We start from the raw sequence: 19,355 nt of genomic DNA, 5'->3' as shown, positions 1-19,355 counted from the left end.
TGTGTTGACTTGGGAACGAAGAAGAAGCAGTGAAGAAGGGTCTTGTGACTTGGTCTTGGAGAGTTTGTTGTGTCAAGGGTCTTGGTCTTGGTCTTGGTATTCGTCACTTGAATTTTTCCTATAAGAAGGAGAACTCGTTTGGGATTTTCCTCTCAAGTTGGAGAAGTTTTGGCCCTGGTTGATTGCCTACATTCTGTGTCTCTTGTCTCCTTATTGTTTATGCTTTGGTAGTTGTTTGATGAAGAAGAACACTATAATAATCTAAGTTAAGAGAAGAACCTAATCTAAAGAAGTAAAAAGCATTCACAAGCAGTTATCATTACAAGAGAAATCACCTCATTCCAATGCCCTAGATTTCTCAACATGGTATCAGAGCTAAGGTTACAAATCAAGGAAAGGAAGTTCATCAAGAGACACTCAAGCATTCAAGGATCAAAAGTCTAGAAGGGCATCAAAGCAGATCTAAAAGATCATCTCATCCTAAATGCATCTTGAAGTTAAGATCTACAAGGAAGTGTCGAAACCCCTAGATCAAAGAAGAAGTCCACACTAGAAGAAGTCTTGGGATCCTCGCTCAAGTCATCATCAAAGAAAAGGACCACAAAGACCCTACCTCTACTCAAGTTGAAAAGATCTACAAGTAACTTGAAGTCTACTCATCCAAGAGAAGCAAGATCAAGGACGTTGTCATCATCAAAAGTTCTAAGGTGATCTCCTTCTCTTAGGAGCCAAGGATCACTCTTGAAGAAAACTTTCTACATCAAGGAGAAATTTTCTATTATCTATATCATCATCAAAATCAAGGAAGCAGCAAGTGTAAGAAGCATCTTCACAAGTATATTTATGTCTACAATTGAATCTGTCAAAATGTCTTTTTGCAAGGAAAGCAACAAGTTGGTTGGGGCTTCAAACTTTCTTGCATGGAAGAAGAGGACAGATCTAAATCTCATTGAGAATGAGGTCATGGAACATGTTAAGGGCTCAATCACCAAACCTCCAAAAGAAGATGCTCAAGCACTTGCAAGGTTCATGAAAAGGAAGTAAGGGCTCAAAGGATTCTCATAGAATCCATCAAGGATCCCCTCATTCCATATGTATCTAAACTCGAAACTTCAAAAGAAATATATGACAAACTGGTAGAGTTGTTTTTCGTAATCACTGCAGGAGAAGTTATCTCATTAAGGAAAGAAATCTACAAGCTAAGGATATCAAAAGAAGGGATAGCCTCATACTTTATGAGGATATCTAAAATAAGGGATCAACTTCAAGATCTAAGAAAAATAATGTCTGATAGAGATGACCACCGTAATACTAAATGCACTACCAGAGGAATGGGGTAACTTCAAATCAAGCATTTCTGGGAAGAAGGAAGCTACTCCATTCAAGGATCTATGGTCACTATGCAAGATTAAAGAAACCAGGCTGAAGGCAAAAACTAATGTGGGATCAAGTAGGTAAAACCAAGCATATGCTACAATGACAGAAAGAAAAGGTAAATTTGGAAAGTTTGGTCCTCAGAAAAAGAAGAAGAAAATGACCAGGGTTTAATGTTATGGGTGCCAAGAATATGGGCATTAGGAGAGAGATTTTCCTAAGCTCAAAAATTCAATAACAAAAGAGGAAGAGAAGAAGCCCATATCACCGAAGAAGTGGAGGAAGTTGAAAAAAAAAAGAAATCCAAGTAAGAGAAAGTAAAAGATCTCTACTATGATTGAGATAGTTTTTCTCACCTAGTCCTTTTCAAGTTTTTGTTTTTCAAGGTCTTTTGTTATAATATATGGCCATCATGAATCACTAAGGAGCATAAGGAGCATGATAGGATGCATCATGGCATCATAGAAGCATTGAAAACAAGAGCTCGTAAAATCATCATAGAGAAGCATGAAAGATAGAAATCTATGACAGTCACCTATTGAAGGATATAACTCTTGGAAACCTCATTAGAAGCATAAATGGTACTTATGAGAAAATGGAAAAGTCATCTAGTACAAAGCACATCATACATCAATCAAAAGGAAAAAAAAAATTGAATGAGAATACTCTAGATCCTCTGTTGGAATCTTCATTGGAAGGTTTACCGGTTAATAGAAAGCAAGTGTTTCATCAAGAATTCCAACTTGCGAGAATTCATGGGATGGTGGAATGATGTCAAAAGAAGTGAAGCCGATCAATGAATTGAAGTTCTTTCAATCAAGAAAGTTGTTGAAGGAAGTCTAGATGACCTAGAGGAAAATGAGGTATGTATGCTTTTATTTGATAAAAATAGAGTCATGTCATATGGTTGCAGGTAACATGGATAAATGCCCTATCTCGAGAGCACGATCAAAACAAAGGATCTCCTCCTTTTAAAGGATGCAAGAAGGCACGGTTCACACATTATCTAGATGAAATCAACATAATATGTCCTCATATGAAATATGAGGTGGTTAACAAAAATTGTAGGAACTCTAATTGGAAGTTCCTAGAAAGAAAATGTGTGAAGAAAGAAAGGAAGAGATCATAAAATTTGCAACTATGGAGAAGGCAATCAACATCCAAGAACTGGAAGACATGACTATGATATCTCCATGAAAGATATGAAGACCCTGATGAAGTCTGGAAAGGAATGAGACCCTTGACAATATATATCTTTTGGAGATGAGTCAATATGTATGCAGGGTGTTGATGCAAACTGGAAGATGCCATGATGAAAGACCATCACAAAGGTAATTTTGATTTAATGTTCATTTTTATTTTTGAATAATATCTGGATGGGCTTATGCACGACTGCCGAGGGAAGAACTGTGGATGTCTTTCGCAACTGATGACCATGTAGTAGGATGAAAGATCCTTAAGGAAACATGGCATAAAGAAGGCAGCATGGCATGAAGGAAGGCCAGATATGGACTAATGGATCACTTTCCAATGAAAGGAATGATGACGTGACTGACATGTCTCATGGATGAAAGCGATGGATGGTCTGTGCCCTATGAAGAAGTCCCGAAAAATGTAGACTCATGACATCAAAGGAAGGAGTTCTACAAGCAACTAGTTATCCTATTATCTCCACCTAAAGAGTTGCTAGAAGCAAGTCCCTGGGAGCTTGGGTACATTCCTTTTATGGAATCGGTTGGTCATCCCTGGTTAAGAGGGAGTGACAGATATGGTACTCTACCTCATGTGTCATGCACTAGACCAAGACTAATAGTCGTAAGTCTTGGTGAAGGCCATGAGGAGAGATAAGCACATCATTCTTGTCTTCACCTAGGAAGATAGAATGGAAAATTGGGTAAGCATCTGGCATCCGATACTCTTTGAGGATGTGGTAGGGCATCCAAGATAAGAGTAGTCGAAGAGGACCGATATTCATTGAGGACTAGGAATCCAAGATGAGAATAGTCCTGGTGGAACATACTCTTAGAGAACATAGGTGGGGTATGTTCCGAGAAAGACAATGATGAGGTTGTCTATAAATAATTGGTCTCGCCAGCATTGTGCTCTGATCTTGTGGAGAGATAGAGTTGTTAGTCAAGGCCTTATTATGTGACAATGCTAGATGATATGATGTTATACAGATAAGTTACTAATCTGACTCTTCTTATGAGAATTCTTCTGATTGAGAATGTCCAAGTACCTTATGTAGATTATGAATACCTCCCTAGTTAAGAGGGAGTGTTGAAATATGTAACTAGGTTCGGTCTTCATAATGACATGTGTAATCATGATTTTATGTAATTGATGTAAAGAAGAAAATAAAATTATTTTGTAATGCTTGAGTCATGGGTTTCATGCTCAAGGAATTTATTTTATAGTTAAGGCTCCCATTGTGAGCCTTTAGGGTTGGTCATCATGTCATAAAGTCTAATGAGTCAATGTCAAAGATTGAAGACCCATTTGGGCATATTATACATTGTAAAAAGAAAATTTGTTTGAGTCATTAACCCTCCAAGACCATGTCACAATCTCTCCTTGAAGTTGGCCCACAAAAAAGTATAAGGATGATTCTAGAAAGGCATGTCGGCCTAAGCACAAGGTCAAGTCGGCCTATATCACATGGGCAGTCCACTATATATAGAGCAACTCAGCATCACTTGAGGCAAAATTCAGTCAAGCATCCAAGAGAAGAGAAGAAGCACAAAAATCACAAGGAGAGCAACCTCATAACCAGCAAGAAGAAAGAGAGGAAGAATGAAGATCTTTGGCACTGTTTTTGGGTTAGTCTCCTCGCACGTGTGATAGAAACTAGGGTTTCTGCAGTAGAGTTACAACATCCCTTACAAAATTCAAGTAAAGGGTCACCAAACCATCACTATTGCTAGCCGAGATTACAAGGAGAAGCCCTCAAGCCAAGCAAATGAGAAACACATCATAAAGGTCCATAAGTCAGAGCACACGTGTGATTTTGCAGAAGTTTCATGCAGCGAAAAGTTACAGATTTGTGGAGGAAGGCCGCAGTACTAAAGTAGCTGAAATTTGCCTTGTTAGAAGGCAGTTTGACTTGTGTTAACTTGGAAAATAAGAAGAAGCAGTGAATAAGGGTCTTGTGACTTGGTCTCAGACAGGTTGTTGTGTCAAGGGTCTTGGTCTTGGCCTTGGTATTCGTCACTTGAAGTTTTTCTATAAGAAGAAGAATTTGTTTGGGTTTTTCCTCTCAAGTTGGAGAGATTTTGGCCCTAGCTGATCGCCTACATTCTAAGTCTCATGTCTACTTATTGTTTATGCTTTGGTAGCTGTTTGATGAAGAAGAACACCATCATAATCTAAGTTAAGAGAAGAACCTAATCTACAGAAGTAAAAAGCATTCACAAGCAGTTATCATTACAAGAGAAATCACCTCATTCCTATGCCCTAAATTTTTCAACACACGAAACCCATGACTCAAGCAGTACAAAATAATTTTATTTTTCTTCTTTACATCAATTATGTAAAATCATGATTACACATGTCATTATGAAGACCAGACCTAGTTACATATTTCAACACCCTTAACTTGTTTGTGGTTATTTCTCGGTTTACTAGAGGTGTCTAATTTCCTTCAGTTACAGAAGTCGCTTGGTTAATTGTTGGATCTTCACTTGAAATTTCCATTGTTTGAATTGCAACTTTTGAGTACGTCTTCACTTCAATTGGATTGGGATCTTTTTGAATTGTGGTATTATCTGGATCAGTGTTTGTTCCCTTTTCTTCAACTTGAATTTGCACATCTGAAGATTTTGATGCTTCTTCTTGAATAAGTTGTTCTAACTTGTCTTTTAGCAATTTCTTATAATTCTTAAGCTTCTTAATTTGAGTGAACAAATTTTGATTATGATTTTTGAGACATAAGAGTTCTTCATTTTCTGAGTCAACTTTGTTTTGACATTCAAGTTTCTCATCTTTTAAACACTTGATTTGTTCGAATAACCTTTGATTAAGGTTCTTTAAGCATAATTTTTCCTCTTCTTGTTCTAATAGGTGCTTCTTGATTTCTTTATTTGCAACCTTGGCCTTCTTGACTTGTTCGAGTAATTTTTCACTGTGATCTCTGAGGCACAAAATTTCTTTGTCCGTTTCTATTACTTCCTTGTAATGCATATCCTCAAAATCTTTATATTTCTATCGTGACTTTTTCTTGTTTTGTTGAAGTTTGGCTATTTTGTCTTCTAAGCTTTTAATATGCGAATTCTCTTGATCTTCCAACTGCAGTTTCTCGATACACTGGATTACATCGTCTTTTAGGAGCAGTGTTGGGTGCTCAACTTGCAAGTTGGATTTTATTTTCTTCAATCCTTTATTAAAATTTGCATGTTGACGCTCAAATGTCGCTATTAATTGGTTTATCCCTTCACGAAACTTCATATCTCCTTCTAACGATTGTTTTTGTGTATCACTTTGATATTCAACTAAAGTAAAAGTTTTATGACAATTTTCGTAGACGACATTTTGATTTCTAAATGATTCTTAACAATTAGAATATTCTTCTAAACAAAAAGAACATTTTGAAAAGAAGCCACGATTCTTTGTGGAATGCATCATTTTACTTTTACTTGATTTTTTATCTCCTCGAATATTCACTATATATATATATATATATATATATATATATATATATATATATATATATTAATAATTATTTAATATTTAAATATATATATTGAAACGAACTTATAATCCTCTTATCTATATATATAGATAAGAGTTGAAATATAAAAAAGATTATAAGTTCGTTTCAATATATATATTTAAATATTAAATAATTATTAATATATATATATATATATATATATATTAATTATTAATATATATATATATATATTTATAAATAATTATTAATATATATATATATATATTAATAATTATTTATATATATATATATATATATATATATATATATATTTATTAATTATATATATTAATTATATTATATATATAATTATTATTATATATATATATATTTATTAATATATATTAATATTTATTAATTATTAATATATATATATATATATATATAATATATATATATATATATATATATATATATTAATAATTATTTATATATATATATATATATATATATATATTAATAATTATTTAATAATTATATATATTTATATATATATATATAGATAAGAGTTGAAATATAAAAAAGATTATAAGTTCGTTTCAATATATATATTTAAATATTAAATAATTATATATATATATATATTATTATTTATTATTAATAATTATTATATATATATATATATATATATATATATGGCTTCTCTTTCTTTTAATTAGTATGAATCACTTCTCTTTATTTTTTTTGTTCAACCAAGAGGCGGGCTATTTTAAAACCTTTGGATTATCTCTAACCCTTTGAATTTAATTTTAATTAATTTATTAAATTAAGCGTTACTTTTCAATGGTCACAACTCACAAATTGGTTGTTTTTTCGTACAAATACGACCGTACGGTCCTATGAAGCGACCCACAGTTGTATGGACAGTGATTTATTCGGATGAGACCACGAAACAACATGGAGATAGTTTCTGTTGAGCGTTTAGGTATAGAGATGGCTAACAAGTGGCGAGTTCAGCCATGTATAGTTAGCAGTCGGCAATGAAAGAAAAAGCTTGTATGTTGTCTTGTCGGCGATGGGTAATTCGGTGGCTTCTTGTGGATGCAGCTATGGAAAGCAGTAGCAAACACAAAATGAATTTGGTGGCGGGATTGGAATTGGTCGACGACTAGTATCGGACGATTATCGCGGCGATGGCCCAATGGTGCTGTTGCTCAACGACTGCGGCAAATGGAAGGGCGCAGGTGACTGTCAGCGATCGATATGCAACAGTGGTGGCTATTTGTCTGTGACAACATTGGGTTGCAGCTCGTACAACGACTAATGGCCCTAGTTCAACAAAAAAGAAACTTAAATTTTTTTAATTTAATATATATATACTCTTTGTTGTGTATTTTTTTCTTTTTTAATTTGTTTTTTTAATTAATATATATAACTCGTTTTTGGACTCTTATTTATATATTTTTTAGATAACTTTTTTTAATTTTAAATCTGACTCTTTCTTTTCTATTTTCTTTTTTTTAATATTTTTTTCCTATAATTTTTTTAATCTCTCTTTTTTTAATATTTTTGACTTTTTATTTTCTCTCAATATATATTGACCTTTTTTTATAAAAAAATTTAACTCACCTTTTTCTTTTATAAATTTTTTTTTTTTTAATGGCGAAAGGCCTAACAACAAAATGGAGAATCTCCAAAACTGTGTAGTGAAACGCTTCAATCCTGAGGGCAACGAAGTTGACTAAGGGTTGATGGCCAAAGGTCGGATCAGACTGGCTTTATGCAACGACTAAGAGGCTAGAGGAGCGAACAGTTCTGATACCAATGTAACAAAAAAAGATCGTGTACGCTCTAATACCAATGTGACGAATAAGGTTCGTACATGCATCGGAATATTCAAAATATCTGGAATATAAAAATGTCCACCATGGGACAAATAATATAATTCTATAAGAATGTTTGAATACAAGAGATATGAGATGATATGATTGTTACAAATGAGGGCCCACTTATATACCTAAGCAGGTTCCCTTTCATGAATGATCATGCCTTTTGAGACATGCCTCCTCAGGACACTAATCATTATTTAGCTATCAATCATTAATTATTTACATTCATAACACTCTCCTCAGCTAGCAGAATGGGGTGTCCTTTACTCGTCTATTATGCAGGCTTCTTGATTTCTTTCAGAATTGTTATGGTGTGTTGGGTGTTGAAGTTTCTAAGTCTACTTAGTTAGAAACCCTCCATGCACTTTATCTGATTTATTCCTACCTACTTGTTATGTTACTTAACAAGTTATTTACAATGTAAATACTGAAACTAAACACTAGTGCATGCTCAACATATTACAGACCAACAACTAAAGGAAACAGAAACAATCACACCATATGACACCATTATTTTTGGACCAATGTCCCCGGAAAAACCCAATGTGGGAAAAACGATGCAGCTATCTGAGGGTTTCTTATTAAGCAATATCAAGTACAATTTGGGTGTCGAAACAGGCCTACCCAACAGAGAATTTCCTTGGCAATAATACCTCTCAGTTTCTGACAAATCTCCTGGCTGAAACCTCAGATAATCCTTCCGGCAGCTCCTCAGCACCAATTTTCCCTAGAAACCCCAGCATCAGCGTCTCTCTGGGCTGTGTCAGCCCTTCTCTGCCCAGCGCTGGCTCTACGTCACCCCGAATGGGTCTGCGTCAACCTTAGGAGGCCCTGCGTCAACCCTCTGGCCCTCTACGTCAACAACGCTGGCCTCTCTGAGGCTCTATGCAGCTCTCCCCGGCTACTGCACTGCTCTCCTACACTATCTATGCCTCTCTGTCTCTCTGTACTCAATGCCCCTCAACTGCAACTCCCGACCACTAATTCTATCTCTCTTAGCAAACCCCACTCTAGAGAATAGAATGACTGATCACTCTGGTGTATTCTCCAAGTGACCCTCAAGCCTCCTCTTATACTTTTCCTGTTGACATATCAATGGCAGAGATTAAGTCCCTAATCAACGGCTAAGATTAGATCTGGCTTGATCCATGTCTTTTGAACCATTCTAACACAGTTTCATATTAATACACATTAATATTTTATTTTCCCTAAGTTTAGACTTAGGGACTCCATTAAAAATATATCTCTTGAACTGTTTAGAATCTGCCCAAACCCTTTTTGGGTATTGGAGATCTCATGTGCCACAACCTCTCCACCAAATTTCGTGGCTAGAGCACATCCGATGCTACCGCAAATCAACACTCCCTCTTAGCGAGGAGTGTGCTCTAGCAATACTCCTCACTGAGTAGTACTCTGATCATTCGGCATCGATAATTGTGCTGATGCTAGGCCTGCTGCCCACCATCCTCTGCACTGTTGTATCATGTACTGCTGCCCATTGTTCTGCCACTACTGCATTTGTACGACAGCTCCTTCTACATCTGTGTTGATGTTGGTCCTTTCTCCTAGCATTGCACCTCCTCTCATCATGTTGCATCGTGCTGCCCACTGCTGCACTGCAACTCAATTACTGAGAAGTAAGAAACTGATCTCCCAATTTGACCTCCCTGTTGGGCTAGAGACACCCACTGCTGCTGAAGCTCCCTCTCTGACCTCTGCGCTGCTGCAACAACTCCCTGCAGCTCGCACCGTTGCACACCTCTGTGTGCCATCTTGCACTAGTGCAACACTCCTGTGCCTCTCGTACTGTTGTAGCCTGTTAGCCTTACGCTATCTTGGGACTCTTGCACTGTAGCTCTCTCTGTCGCTCCATCCACATCCATCTCTACCCACATCAACCAGTCCTGCTACTCCTCTTCGAAGCTCCCGTAGCAAGGTCTAATCCAAGAGGCTGGGTACCTCAAGGATCATGCCCCTCATTGTCTGTAGTCCTCCTGACTACAGCTTGATGTCTCCCCACTTCCGCTCAAGTGGTGAGTGTGCACTCATGGCACAGTCATCGTCTATCAAAACTTCCTTCTCTGCCCGTATTGGCGCTGCATTAGTCTCGGAAGACTCTCCCTTACTCTTCTTCCTTGGACACTGGGTCGCATAATGACCCAGCTCCCCACAGTGGAAGCACTTGATCTTGGAGAAATCCTCCTTCTTCCGCTTTTCTTGCTTTCACTCAGATGTTAGGGCAACATCTTCCTCCTCCTGCTTGACTTTGATCCCCTTGCTGCTGCTACCCGTCTTCGACTGTCATCTAATCTCTTCCTAGCGAAGAGCCGCCCACATCTCATCCCAAGGTGGAAGTGTCCCTCTACCCAGTATACTCTGGACAAATACCTCCCAGTCTTCTGAGACTGCATTCAGGGTCGTCCTTACCATTAACTCCTGATCCGACGTGGCTTCTATAGCAGTCAACTGATCTCAGATCTCGTTCAATCCTCCGAGGAAGGTGTCAATCGGTTCTCCCTTCTTCATCTAATACGACCTCAACTGATTCTCAAGTAACATTCTTCTCTGCACAGAAGTATGTTGGTACAATTTCTTGAGGGCCTCCCACATCTCATATGTCGTTTCCTTCTCGGCAATGTGTGGTACTACATGGTCCTTAACCCCATCAAGGATGATGCTCTTGGCCCTCGCCATTGCCTCCTCGTACTTGTCGTTATCATTAGGGTCGACTGGGATAGCTATAACCTTTAAGGTGAAGTTCTTGACACGATTTCTGTCAAGTACGGATAAGATTTTGGCCTTCCAAACTACGAAGTTCAACGCTCCGTCCAGTTCATCCTATGAAGTGCCATGATGCTCTTCTACTTCCCTCCTGAAAGTTCTATGTTCGACTCCTCCGAGTCTCTACTTCCCGTCTGGAAGTTCTCTTCTGGACTCCCTCTGAGTCTCGATTTCCCTCCTGGAAATCCTTCTGCCACTGTCGAGATGCCCCCTACTCTAATCGTCTTGTGAAACCGCACCACTGATCCGGGTTCCTTGACTAGAAAACCCTCGGTAGCAACTCCCTCCTCTTGGCCTTGCTCTGTCAGGTACTATTCTAACTACAATACCTCACCAGCTCCACTCTGCAATATTCCCATAGCCTTCTAAACCCCAGCGACCTGAAGGTGAGAGCTCCTAGGCTCTGCGCAATCCCGACACTAGCAACCTGGCCTCCGCAGCCAACTGCGTCAGCCCTCCCAACTTCTGCGTGAGGCTTCCTTTGCCTTTCTTAGCCTCTACGCTGCCTCTTCCCAGCTCACCCTTGACGACGTAGGCATTGCATCACCCTTCCCTAGTTGTTGCTCTACTAGAAACAGCTTATGTCACCTCGACACAGTTGTTTTCTATTGCTATTGCTCCGCTCGGCTGATATCCTTAGTCCTCCTGTGATTTGCAATCACGTTCTGATACCATGTGGAAGTTTCTAAGTCTACTTAGTTAGAAACCCTCCATGCACTTTATCTGATTTATTCCTACCTACTTGTTATGTTACTTAGCAAGTTATTTACACTGTAAATACTGAAAATAAACACTAGTGCATGCTCAACATATTACAGATCAACAACTAAAGGAAACAGAAACAATCACACCATATGACACCATTATTTTTGGACCAATGTCCCCAGAAAAACCCAATGTGGGAAAACCGGTGCAGTTATCTAAGGGTTTTCTTATTAAGCAATATCATAGTACAATCTGGGTGCCGAAACTGACCTACCCAACAGAGAATTTCCTTGGCAGTAATACCTCTCAATTTTTGACAAATCTCCTAGCTAAAACCCTGGATAATCCTTCTGGCAGCTCCTCACCACCAATCTGCCCCAGAAACCCCAGTGTCAGCCTCTCTCTGGACTGTGTCAGCCCCTCTTTACCCAACGTTGACCCTGCGTCACCCTGGATGGGTCCGTGTTAGCCTTAGGAGGCCCTGCGTCAGCCCTCTGGCTCTCTGTGTCAGCAACGCTGGCCTCTCTGAGGCTCTGCGCAGCTCCCAACTGCCTCTGCGTGGCCCTGCGTGAGCCCTGTCTGGCTCTGCGTCACTCTCCCTGGCTACTGCGTGCTCTCCCGGCACTATCTCTGCCTCTCTGTCTCTCTGTACTCAATGCCCCTCAGCTGCAACTCCCAACCATTAATTCTATCTCTCTTAGCAAGCCCCGCTCTAGAGAATAGAATAAGTGATCCCTCTGGTGTATTCTCCAAATGACCCTCAAGCCTCCTCTTATATTTTTCCTGTTGACATATCAACGGCCGAGATTAAGTCCCTAATCAACGGCTAAGATTAGATCTGGCTTGATCTATGTTTTTTGGACCATTCTAACACAGTTTCATATTAATACACATTAATATTTTATTACCCTAAGTTTAGACTTATGGACTCTATTAAAAATATTAATTATTTTAAAATCTCCTGAACTGTTTAGAATCTGCCCGAACCCTTTCTAGGTATTGGAGATCTCATGTGCCCCAACCTCTCCACCAAATTTCGTGGCTAGAGCACATCTGATGCTACCCCAAATCAACATTGGGTTTGGTCAATGCTCGGGATTGGGTCCTTCACCCTCATTCTATTGGTTTATGCTGTTACTTCTTAAATTATGTCAATTCCATCTGTCCTCCCGCTTCACTTTCCTCTTCTCAATGGTCACAGCACCCTCCTTTCTCATATTTTCTTAGCCACCTGTACTTTTATCAGTTGAAACTCATGTCTAGAGGCAGAGGTGCTCGGCACAGGCAAGGTCATTATTATGGGGCGAGACATTCCACTTCCAAGGCTCAGAACACTGCTGAGAGCTCTACCAGTATCTACCAAAACAGTACACTTCCAGCAGTCCGGCAAGAGATTGAAAATGTTGAAAGAGAAGCAACAATAGAACGCAGATTCATCTCCAACAAAAGAAGCACTGGAACAGGTTGGTAATTGGATACCAGACACAGGCACCACAAGGTGGATACCAGATACAGGCACCACAAGGACCAGTAACACTAAATATGTACACAACGCAGACATATACTAGCAATTAAAGACTATTATTGGGAAGGTTTTAGTTGAATGATCTGGGGAACAGCAGGAAATTCTACTTTGTTTGGATGAAACTCAAAAGCAAACAAGAAAATTCGACAGCACGGTGACAAAGATGGCTCGAGCAATGGCAAATCTGGAGTTGTCGGATTTAGAGGAAGACACAGTCCACCTGTCACCATCCAGGTGGATACCCACTCTCGATAGCAAATTCTGTTATGTTTTGTAAATTTTTGGGACTATCAGTTGATAGAAAGAGTGCTATCCTAGGTAATCTAAACTATAGTAGATTACATATTCAGTATCTTTATAGCTTTTAGTTCAGTTTCAGACTGTTTCAGTGGGCTAAAACAATTATGCTATCTTACTGGTCTGGTTTTGTTAATTTTCAATGAAAATCCTGCAACTGCTTAGATGAATAATCTGAAACTAAACGTTCTTTCACCAAGACAGAATTTTCTTAAGAATAAGCAGCAGAATAAAACACAGAGATAAAAACATAGTCACACAAGAGACAATATTTTTTCTTGGGAAAACCCTTCATTGCTGTAGAATTAGATCTCTTACAAGGGAATCTGTTTCACTATGAAAACCCTCTAGTTCTCACTGCTAAACTAGCTTGAAAACAAGTTGCAAACTCTTGACCCAGCCCCTACTTCCCTCTCGCCTGCCTGGCCCTATTTCTTTGCACACAGATCTCCTCTGCCTGGTCCAAATTCCTTGCGCACAGGCCTCCTCTACCTGGCCCAAATTCCTTGCGCACTAAAGCCTATTTCTGTGCACACCAGCAGCCCCTATTTAGGACAGACCTCCTAAATCCTAGCGCAGATATTCCTTATTTCTTTGCGCTGATCTCCACAAGAAAATCACTCTATTCAATGCTGTGTATAAGCTCCTCCTAGATACGCTCTCACACACACAAACTCGTGCATACAAGAATGAATAAATCCATGCCTTCGTCCTTCCTTTATAGGCTCAATCCATGCTAAATTTGGCAAGTACAAATTTAGAACTCGAGTGGTTGATGACAAGTTAACTGAAAGTAAACTCATATTTTCCTCAATCAAAGACTGAAGCTCCAATTCATTTTATTTAAATTTATAACTGCCACTCAATCTATAGTCAAACTGAAGGAAGAATCCTCATAACTGGTCCTCCAACACTATGCATGAATTTACGATCTCCATGAACTTGTCCATGGTCAAAGGAAAGACAAACTCAGTCTTTCTGGCTAAGACACGAGCCAGAGAAGACCTTCTCTCGCTACACTTTTCAGCAGGTTTACGTAGTGTCAGACCAGTTCACATAGAAAATATATTTCATGTAATTCTGTTTTTAATCTGATCTAATACAATATCTCTATCTTGCTTACAAAAAAAATGTCTTAAATGGGGCAATAAAGAAAATAATTATCCATCCAATACCCAAATTGCCACTCTTCTCTTAGCATCTTGTCTTGTGTTTTCTCATACCTCATTTTGTTTTGACTAACTGTAGACTCCTGGCAAAAAATGACTCGAAGCTGTGCATAATGCCATACCAATTTGTATGATGTGTGAAAATTTTCTAATATCATGAAAGCATATTCTACCTTTATCACAGAATAACTTCAAACTGAGAATGGCATGGTATATCTTCATGCAAAAATAGTAAAAATCCTGTTCTATTCTAGTTGCCAAGGATCAATCAGAAATATCCAAATAATAGTAGCTTCAAGATTAACTAACCTCATTCTGGTAAGCGACAGCAAGTCTTGTGCCTGTATGGCAAGTAAAAGGTTGTCAAGACTCAAAACCAATGATGGTGAGCATAAATGCAGCTGGTTCTTTAAATATATAATGAATTAAAATAGTATAACAAATGTGATCTGTCCCTTGACATAACTACACATAAAGCTAGAATGTGATGTAAATATGATGAGGCAGTGTCAATATGAATAAACACTTACAATTATTTGACAAGGACAAGGAACAAAATAAATTAAGACATAAAATGTTGATATTAATAGATTTAATAAAGAAAAGGGCTCTCAAAAAAGATATATGAACAAACCAAATACATGGCGAAAAGCATCATGGCAGGCATCATAAACATAAGATGCATAGTGATCATCCTTTTCTGCCGCTCGCATCACTTCAGGTTGTGCTGCAAGAGGAAACTGTTTGATGACTGGCTCAGCCCTGGGTGCAATACTGTCATGGGCATCCTGTCTAGCATCCTGTTGTAACTGTCTTGCTTCATTATTGTCTGCCATAATGGCCAACCTATGCACAAAATAGGGGCATGGCATCAACATCTCTGCCAAAAGATTGTTACATACAAAACACAAATTGATATAGACTTCTCAACAGTGGCTTATTTAACAATATGAAAATAAAGGAATGTGCACAAAATCCCTAGAACATTCAACCAAACAGTTACCCACAATTCAAACTAGAGCATCCAGCATTCATTTCTGTCAATCAATAATTATAGAGCTTTTGCACTTTTTCCCAATTAAATGGATCCTTCAATAATGTTTATAAAAAAGATATAGTTTAAACACCCTAAACTAAAATATAGCAACCATCTGAATAAGCTAATGTAGTGAAAAACATAGAAACATTATAGCTAATTCACACTGGCTGATTAACATTACTGTAATGGATTACATATTTTCTAGTATCTACCAAAACAAATAAGACAAAAGGCCAATATCAAATGGACCAATGGTATTTTTTGAGAATCTTTCATTGAAAAGACTGGTGTCAGTTATTTTTTTGATTGAGTTATCTTCATACTAGACCATGGCAAATCACATGTTAAGAATGTTGATTTTTCTAGCGCACCTGCTAGAATTACGTTTTTATTCACCTGATAACTACTTCAATGATCAATTAAACATTAGTTTCACAAGACATTAAATTCAATATCATTAGGCAGTTACACAGAAGAAAAAAATCAACTAATAAACATGAAAGAGCAGTAAAGTAACCATGAAACAAAGAGAGACTCAAAATTAGGCACACAGCCAGGGCAAAACCCACAACAGGAAAACCCAGAAAAAGTTCTTCCTTATGAAAGAGAGAGTTTCCAGATTCATCAATACATCATAAATAACAAATAGCAAAATAATAGCCAAACCACTAACCAAAATCATGATCAAGTGCCATGTCAAAATCCAAGTCCCTAAAATTTCGGCCCTCCCTAGAACCTCGGCCTCCTAAAATTTCGGCCCTCCTATAATTTCGTTGGATCAGAGATGTATGAGACCAAGTTGATGTGTCCAAATGAGGAGAAATGATCTCCTTTATATAGCCTTCAAGTGGGGGTCGAATGGGTGCCTCTTAGGGGCCCAGCCGACCTAATAAATTTGGAGGCAAATTTAAAAATTCAAATTTCCATTTCTTTTTCAAGATGAAAATACCGACCATGGCTACCATATTTTCCAACACTCCCTCTTAGCCAAGGAGGTACTTTTCATTCTCTCTCTCAGATCAATCTTCCCGACCAATCATAGGTCTCACAACCCACAGCCTAAGGAAGAGATCACAAATACAAATCTCTCTCTGTCAGGATCAATCTCCCCGACCAATCATAGGTCTCTCAACCCACAGCCTAAGGAAGCGATCATAGATACAAATCTCTCTTTGTCGGGATCAATCTCCCCAACCAATTATAGGTCTCACAACCCACAACCTAAGGGAGAAATCATCAATCTCATCATAAGGTAAGATACATGGCATCCATCTTAAATCATCTCCCCAACCATTCACAACACACAGCCTAAGGGTGGAACCAACAATACATCTCCCGAACCATAAGGTCTCATGGCACACAGCCTAAAGAAGCGATCATAGATACAAATATCTCTTTGTTAGGATCAATCTCCCCGACCAATTATAGGTCTCACAGCCCACAGACTAAGGGAGAAATCATCAATCTCATCATAAGGTAAGATACATGGCATCCATGAGGTCTCACAGCACATAGCCTAAGGGAGGAACCAACAATACATCTCCCAGACCATAAGGTCTCATGGCACACAGCCTACAAGAGGAATCAATGATACATCTTCCGGACCACAAGGTCTCACGGCACACAGCCTCAGGAGGAATCAATAATACATCTCCTAGACCACAAGGTCTCACGGCACACAGCCTACAAGAGGAATCAATAATGCATCTCCCGGACAATCATAGTTGTCGTGATCGAAGTGTTGATTTATTGGGATTGGACAAATAGAACTTGTTGAAGTCTTCTCTTGAGAACAAAATAGGGCAGAGTTGGAGAACTTTGTGAAGCAGCATATTGAAGATTTGTGGAGATCATTGAAGACCATGATGCATTGAAGCCATCATGAGGTGAATTTGGAGAAATTTGTTTGGGTGACATGAAGAGCAGTGGTGACACCCTCATGTGAAGAACAAGATAGTCATTGATAATGTGACGTGGAGACTAAGTGAAGGCGTCGCTGAAGATTGAGAGGGCTCGTTGAAGAAGACATTGGGAGACGTGAAGTATAACCAAACATATCTTGACGGTTGGAGCCCAAGAGGTTGGAGCCTCAAAGAGACAAGGTTGGTGCCTTGGAAGATAGGGTCGGAGCCCTAGAGGTTGGAGCCTCAAAGAGACAAGGTTGGTTCCTTGGAAGATAGGGTTGGAGCCCTAGAGGATAGGAGTCTTCAAGAGACCAGGTTGGTGCTTATACCAGAGATAGGGTTGGAGCCCTAGAGGTTGGTGCCTCAAAGTGACAAGGTTGGAGCCTTGGGAAGTCCAAGTCGGTGCTTGGAAAAATACAAGTTGGAGCCTGGGAGATTGAAGATCGGTGTCTTCATCTAGGGTTGGAGCCCTACACAAATATTGTACTTGATTAATTGAGATTAATAGAAGTATTTATTCTTATTGTTCATTTTGTGTTCTAATTATAAGTGATCTAACTGCTAAAAGTAACAGTTGAAAAGGAACACTGATTCACCCCCCCCCCTCTCAATATTTCTGACAGATTTTATCTCAAAATCATGATTTTTTGACCTAGTCGTTGTTTGCTGATTTTTACCGATATTTTGACAATATCTTGATTTTGCTGGTGTTTCCTGATTTTTACTAATATTTTCCCAATTTTTACGATTTTTTGGTTTTTCGAACCCTTGCCGATTTTATCCTGATCCTCATGTTCGCAACATTGCTCATGCCAGAAGCAACTCTCTCTAAATAAAAAGTCCTCTACGTAGCAGAAAAATCATGAGTTCATCTTCAACATATCCGGATCAGCATCGGTCTTCAAAACTTCTAGCCACCTTCATAGAAACATGCTTCAATCAGGCTGATCTTGTTTGCTCCCTCTGAGTATAGAGCCTATCACAAGTCTTCTTGTCACATTGTTCTTCCATCATTTCCAATGATTGCCACATCATGGTAGTCTCCATTATGTACCTGCAAACCTGACTAAGAGGCTATGGAAGAACAAGAACAACAAAGCAAGCCAAGAGACTTATAATGAAATAATCAATAGAAACAATCAAGATGATACTTATCTCTTGAGAGTGTGTCAACTCCCTCTTGATCTTAGCCCTTTCTAATCGAGTCAACCTCGTCACATCATCAAGGAGTCCATACAGTAATCAAAGAGTTGACATTATTAAGGAGTCCACATCATTAAGAAGTCTACGTCATCAAGGAATCCACATCATCATTAAGGATTTCTCATCATCAATAAAGAGTTCACGTAGTCCAAAACATCAAGAAGACCATATCATCATCATCATCATCAAGGAGTATCATCAACAATTCCATATCATCATCATCATCATCATGATCAAGGAGTCTACATTATCATCAATTCCATATCTTCATCATCATCAAGTAGTCTACATTATCATCAATTCCATATCTTCATCATCATCAAGGAGTCTACATCATCAACGAATCATCATCATCATCAAGGAGTCTACATTATCATCGAGTCCATATCTTCATCAACATCAAGTAGTCTACATCGTTAAGGAATCCATATCATCACTGAGTTCATGTCATCATCAAGAAGTTGATCTTGTCCATATCACCAAGGAGTCCAAATAAGTAATACATTTCATCTATATTATTAGGGAGGTCCATATCATCATCAAGTCAAAACCATTATCATCAATATCAACAAGTCCACATCATCATCATCAAGGAGTCTAGTCTAATTCATCATCAACGAGTCCATATCATCAACAAGTCCCCATTATCACCATATCATTGTCGGCAAGGAGTACTTATCATCATCAACAAGGAGTACACATCATCAATATCATAGAATATGCATCATTCACCATTAAGGAGTCCACATCACCATCCTCAAGGAACCCATATCATAATCCACATCATCAAGAAGTCCATATCAGCATCAAAGAGTTCACAA

General features: G+C 38.5%; 1 protein-coding gene across 6 annotated transcripts in view; it reads right to left on the bottom strand.

Annotated features, from left to right (window-relative positions):
* PEX10 (peroxin 10) overlaps positions 1-19,355 on the bottom strand; it is a 273,167-nt gene that overhangs the window by 210,715 nt on the left and 43,097 nt on the right. For all 6 annotated transcript variants that reach the window (XM_089459013.1, XM_089459014.1, XM_089459017.1 and 3 more), the window contains exons 2-3: positions 15,023-15,234; positions 14,698-14,729 (exon numbers count right to left, since the gene is read on the bottom strand). In XM_089459013.1, the coding sequence (XP_089315139.1) occupies positions 14,698-14,729; positions 15,023-15,224 (234 nt within the window). In that variant the 5' untranslated portion in view covers positions 15,225-15,234. The remainder of the gene's footprint in view (positions 1-14,697; positions 14,730-15,022; positions 15,235-19,355) is intronic.

This window comes from Pinus tabuliformis, chromosome 7 (genome assembly GCF_031772625.1).
Source record: "Pinus tabuliformis cultivar Carrire ecotype Pingquan chromosome 7, CPIR1, whole genome shotgun sequence".
NCBI lineage: Eukaryota > Viridiplantae > Streptophyta > Pinopsida > Pinales > Pinaceae > Pinus > Pinus tabuliformis.
Note: the sequence above shows the minus strand (reverse complement) of the source record. Positions and strands in the feature narration are given on the sequence as shown.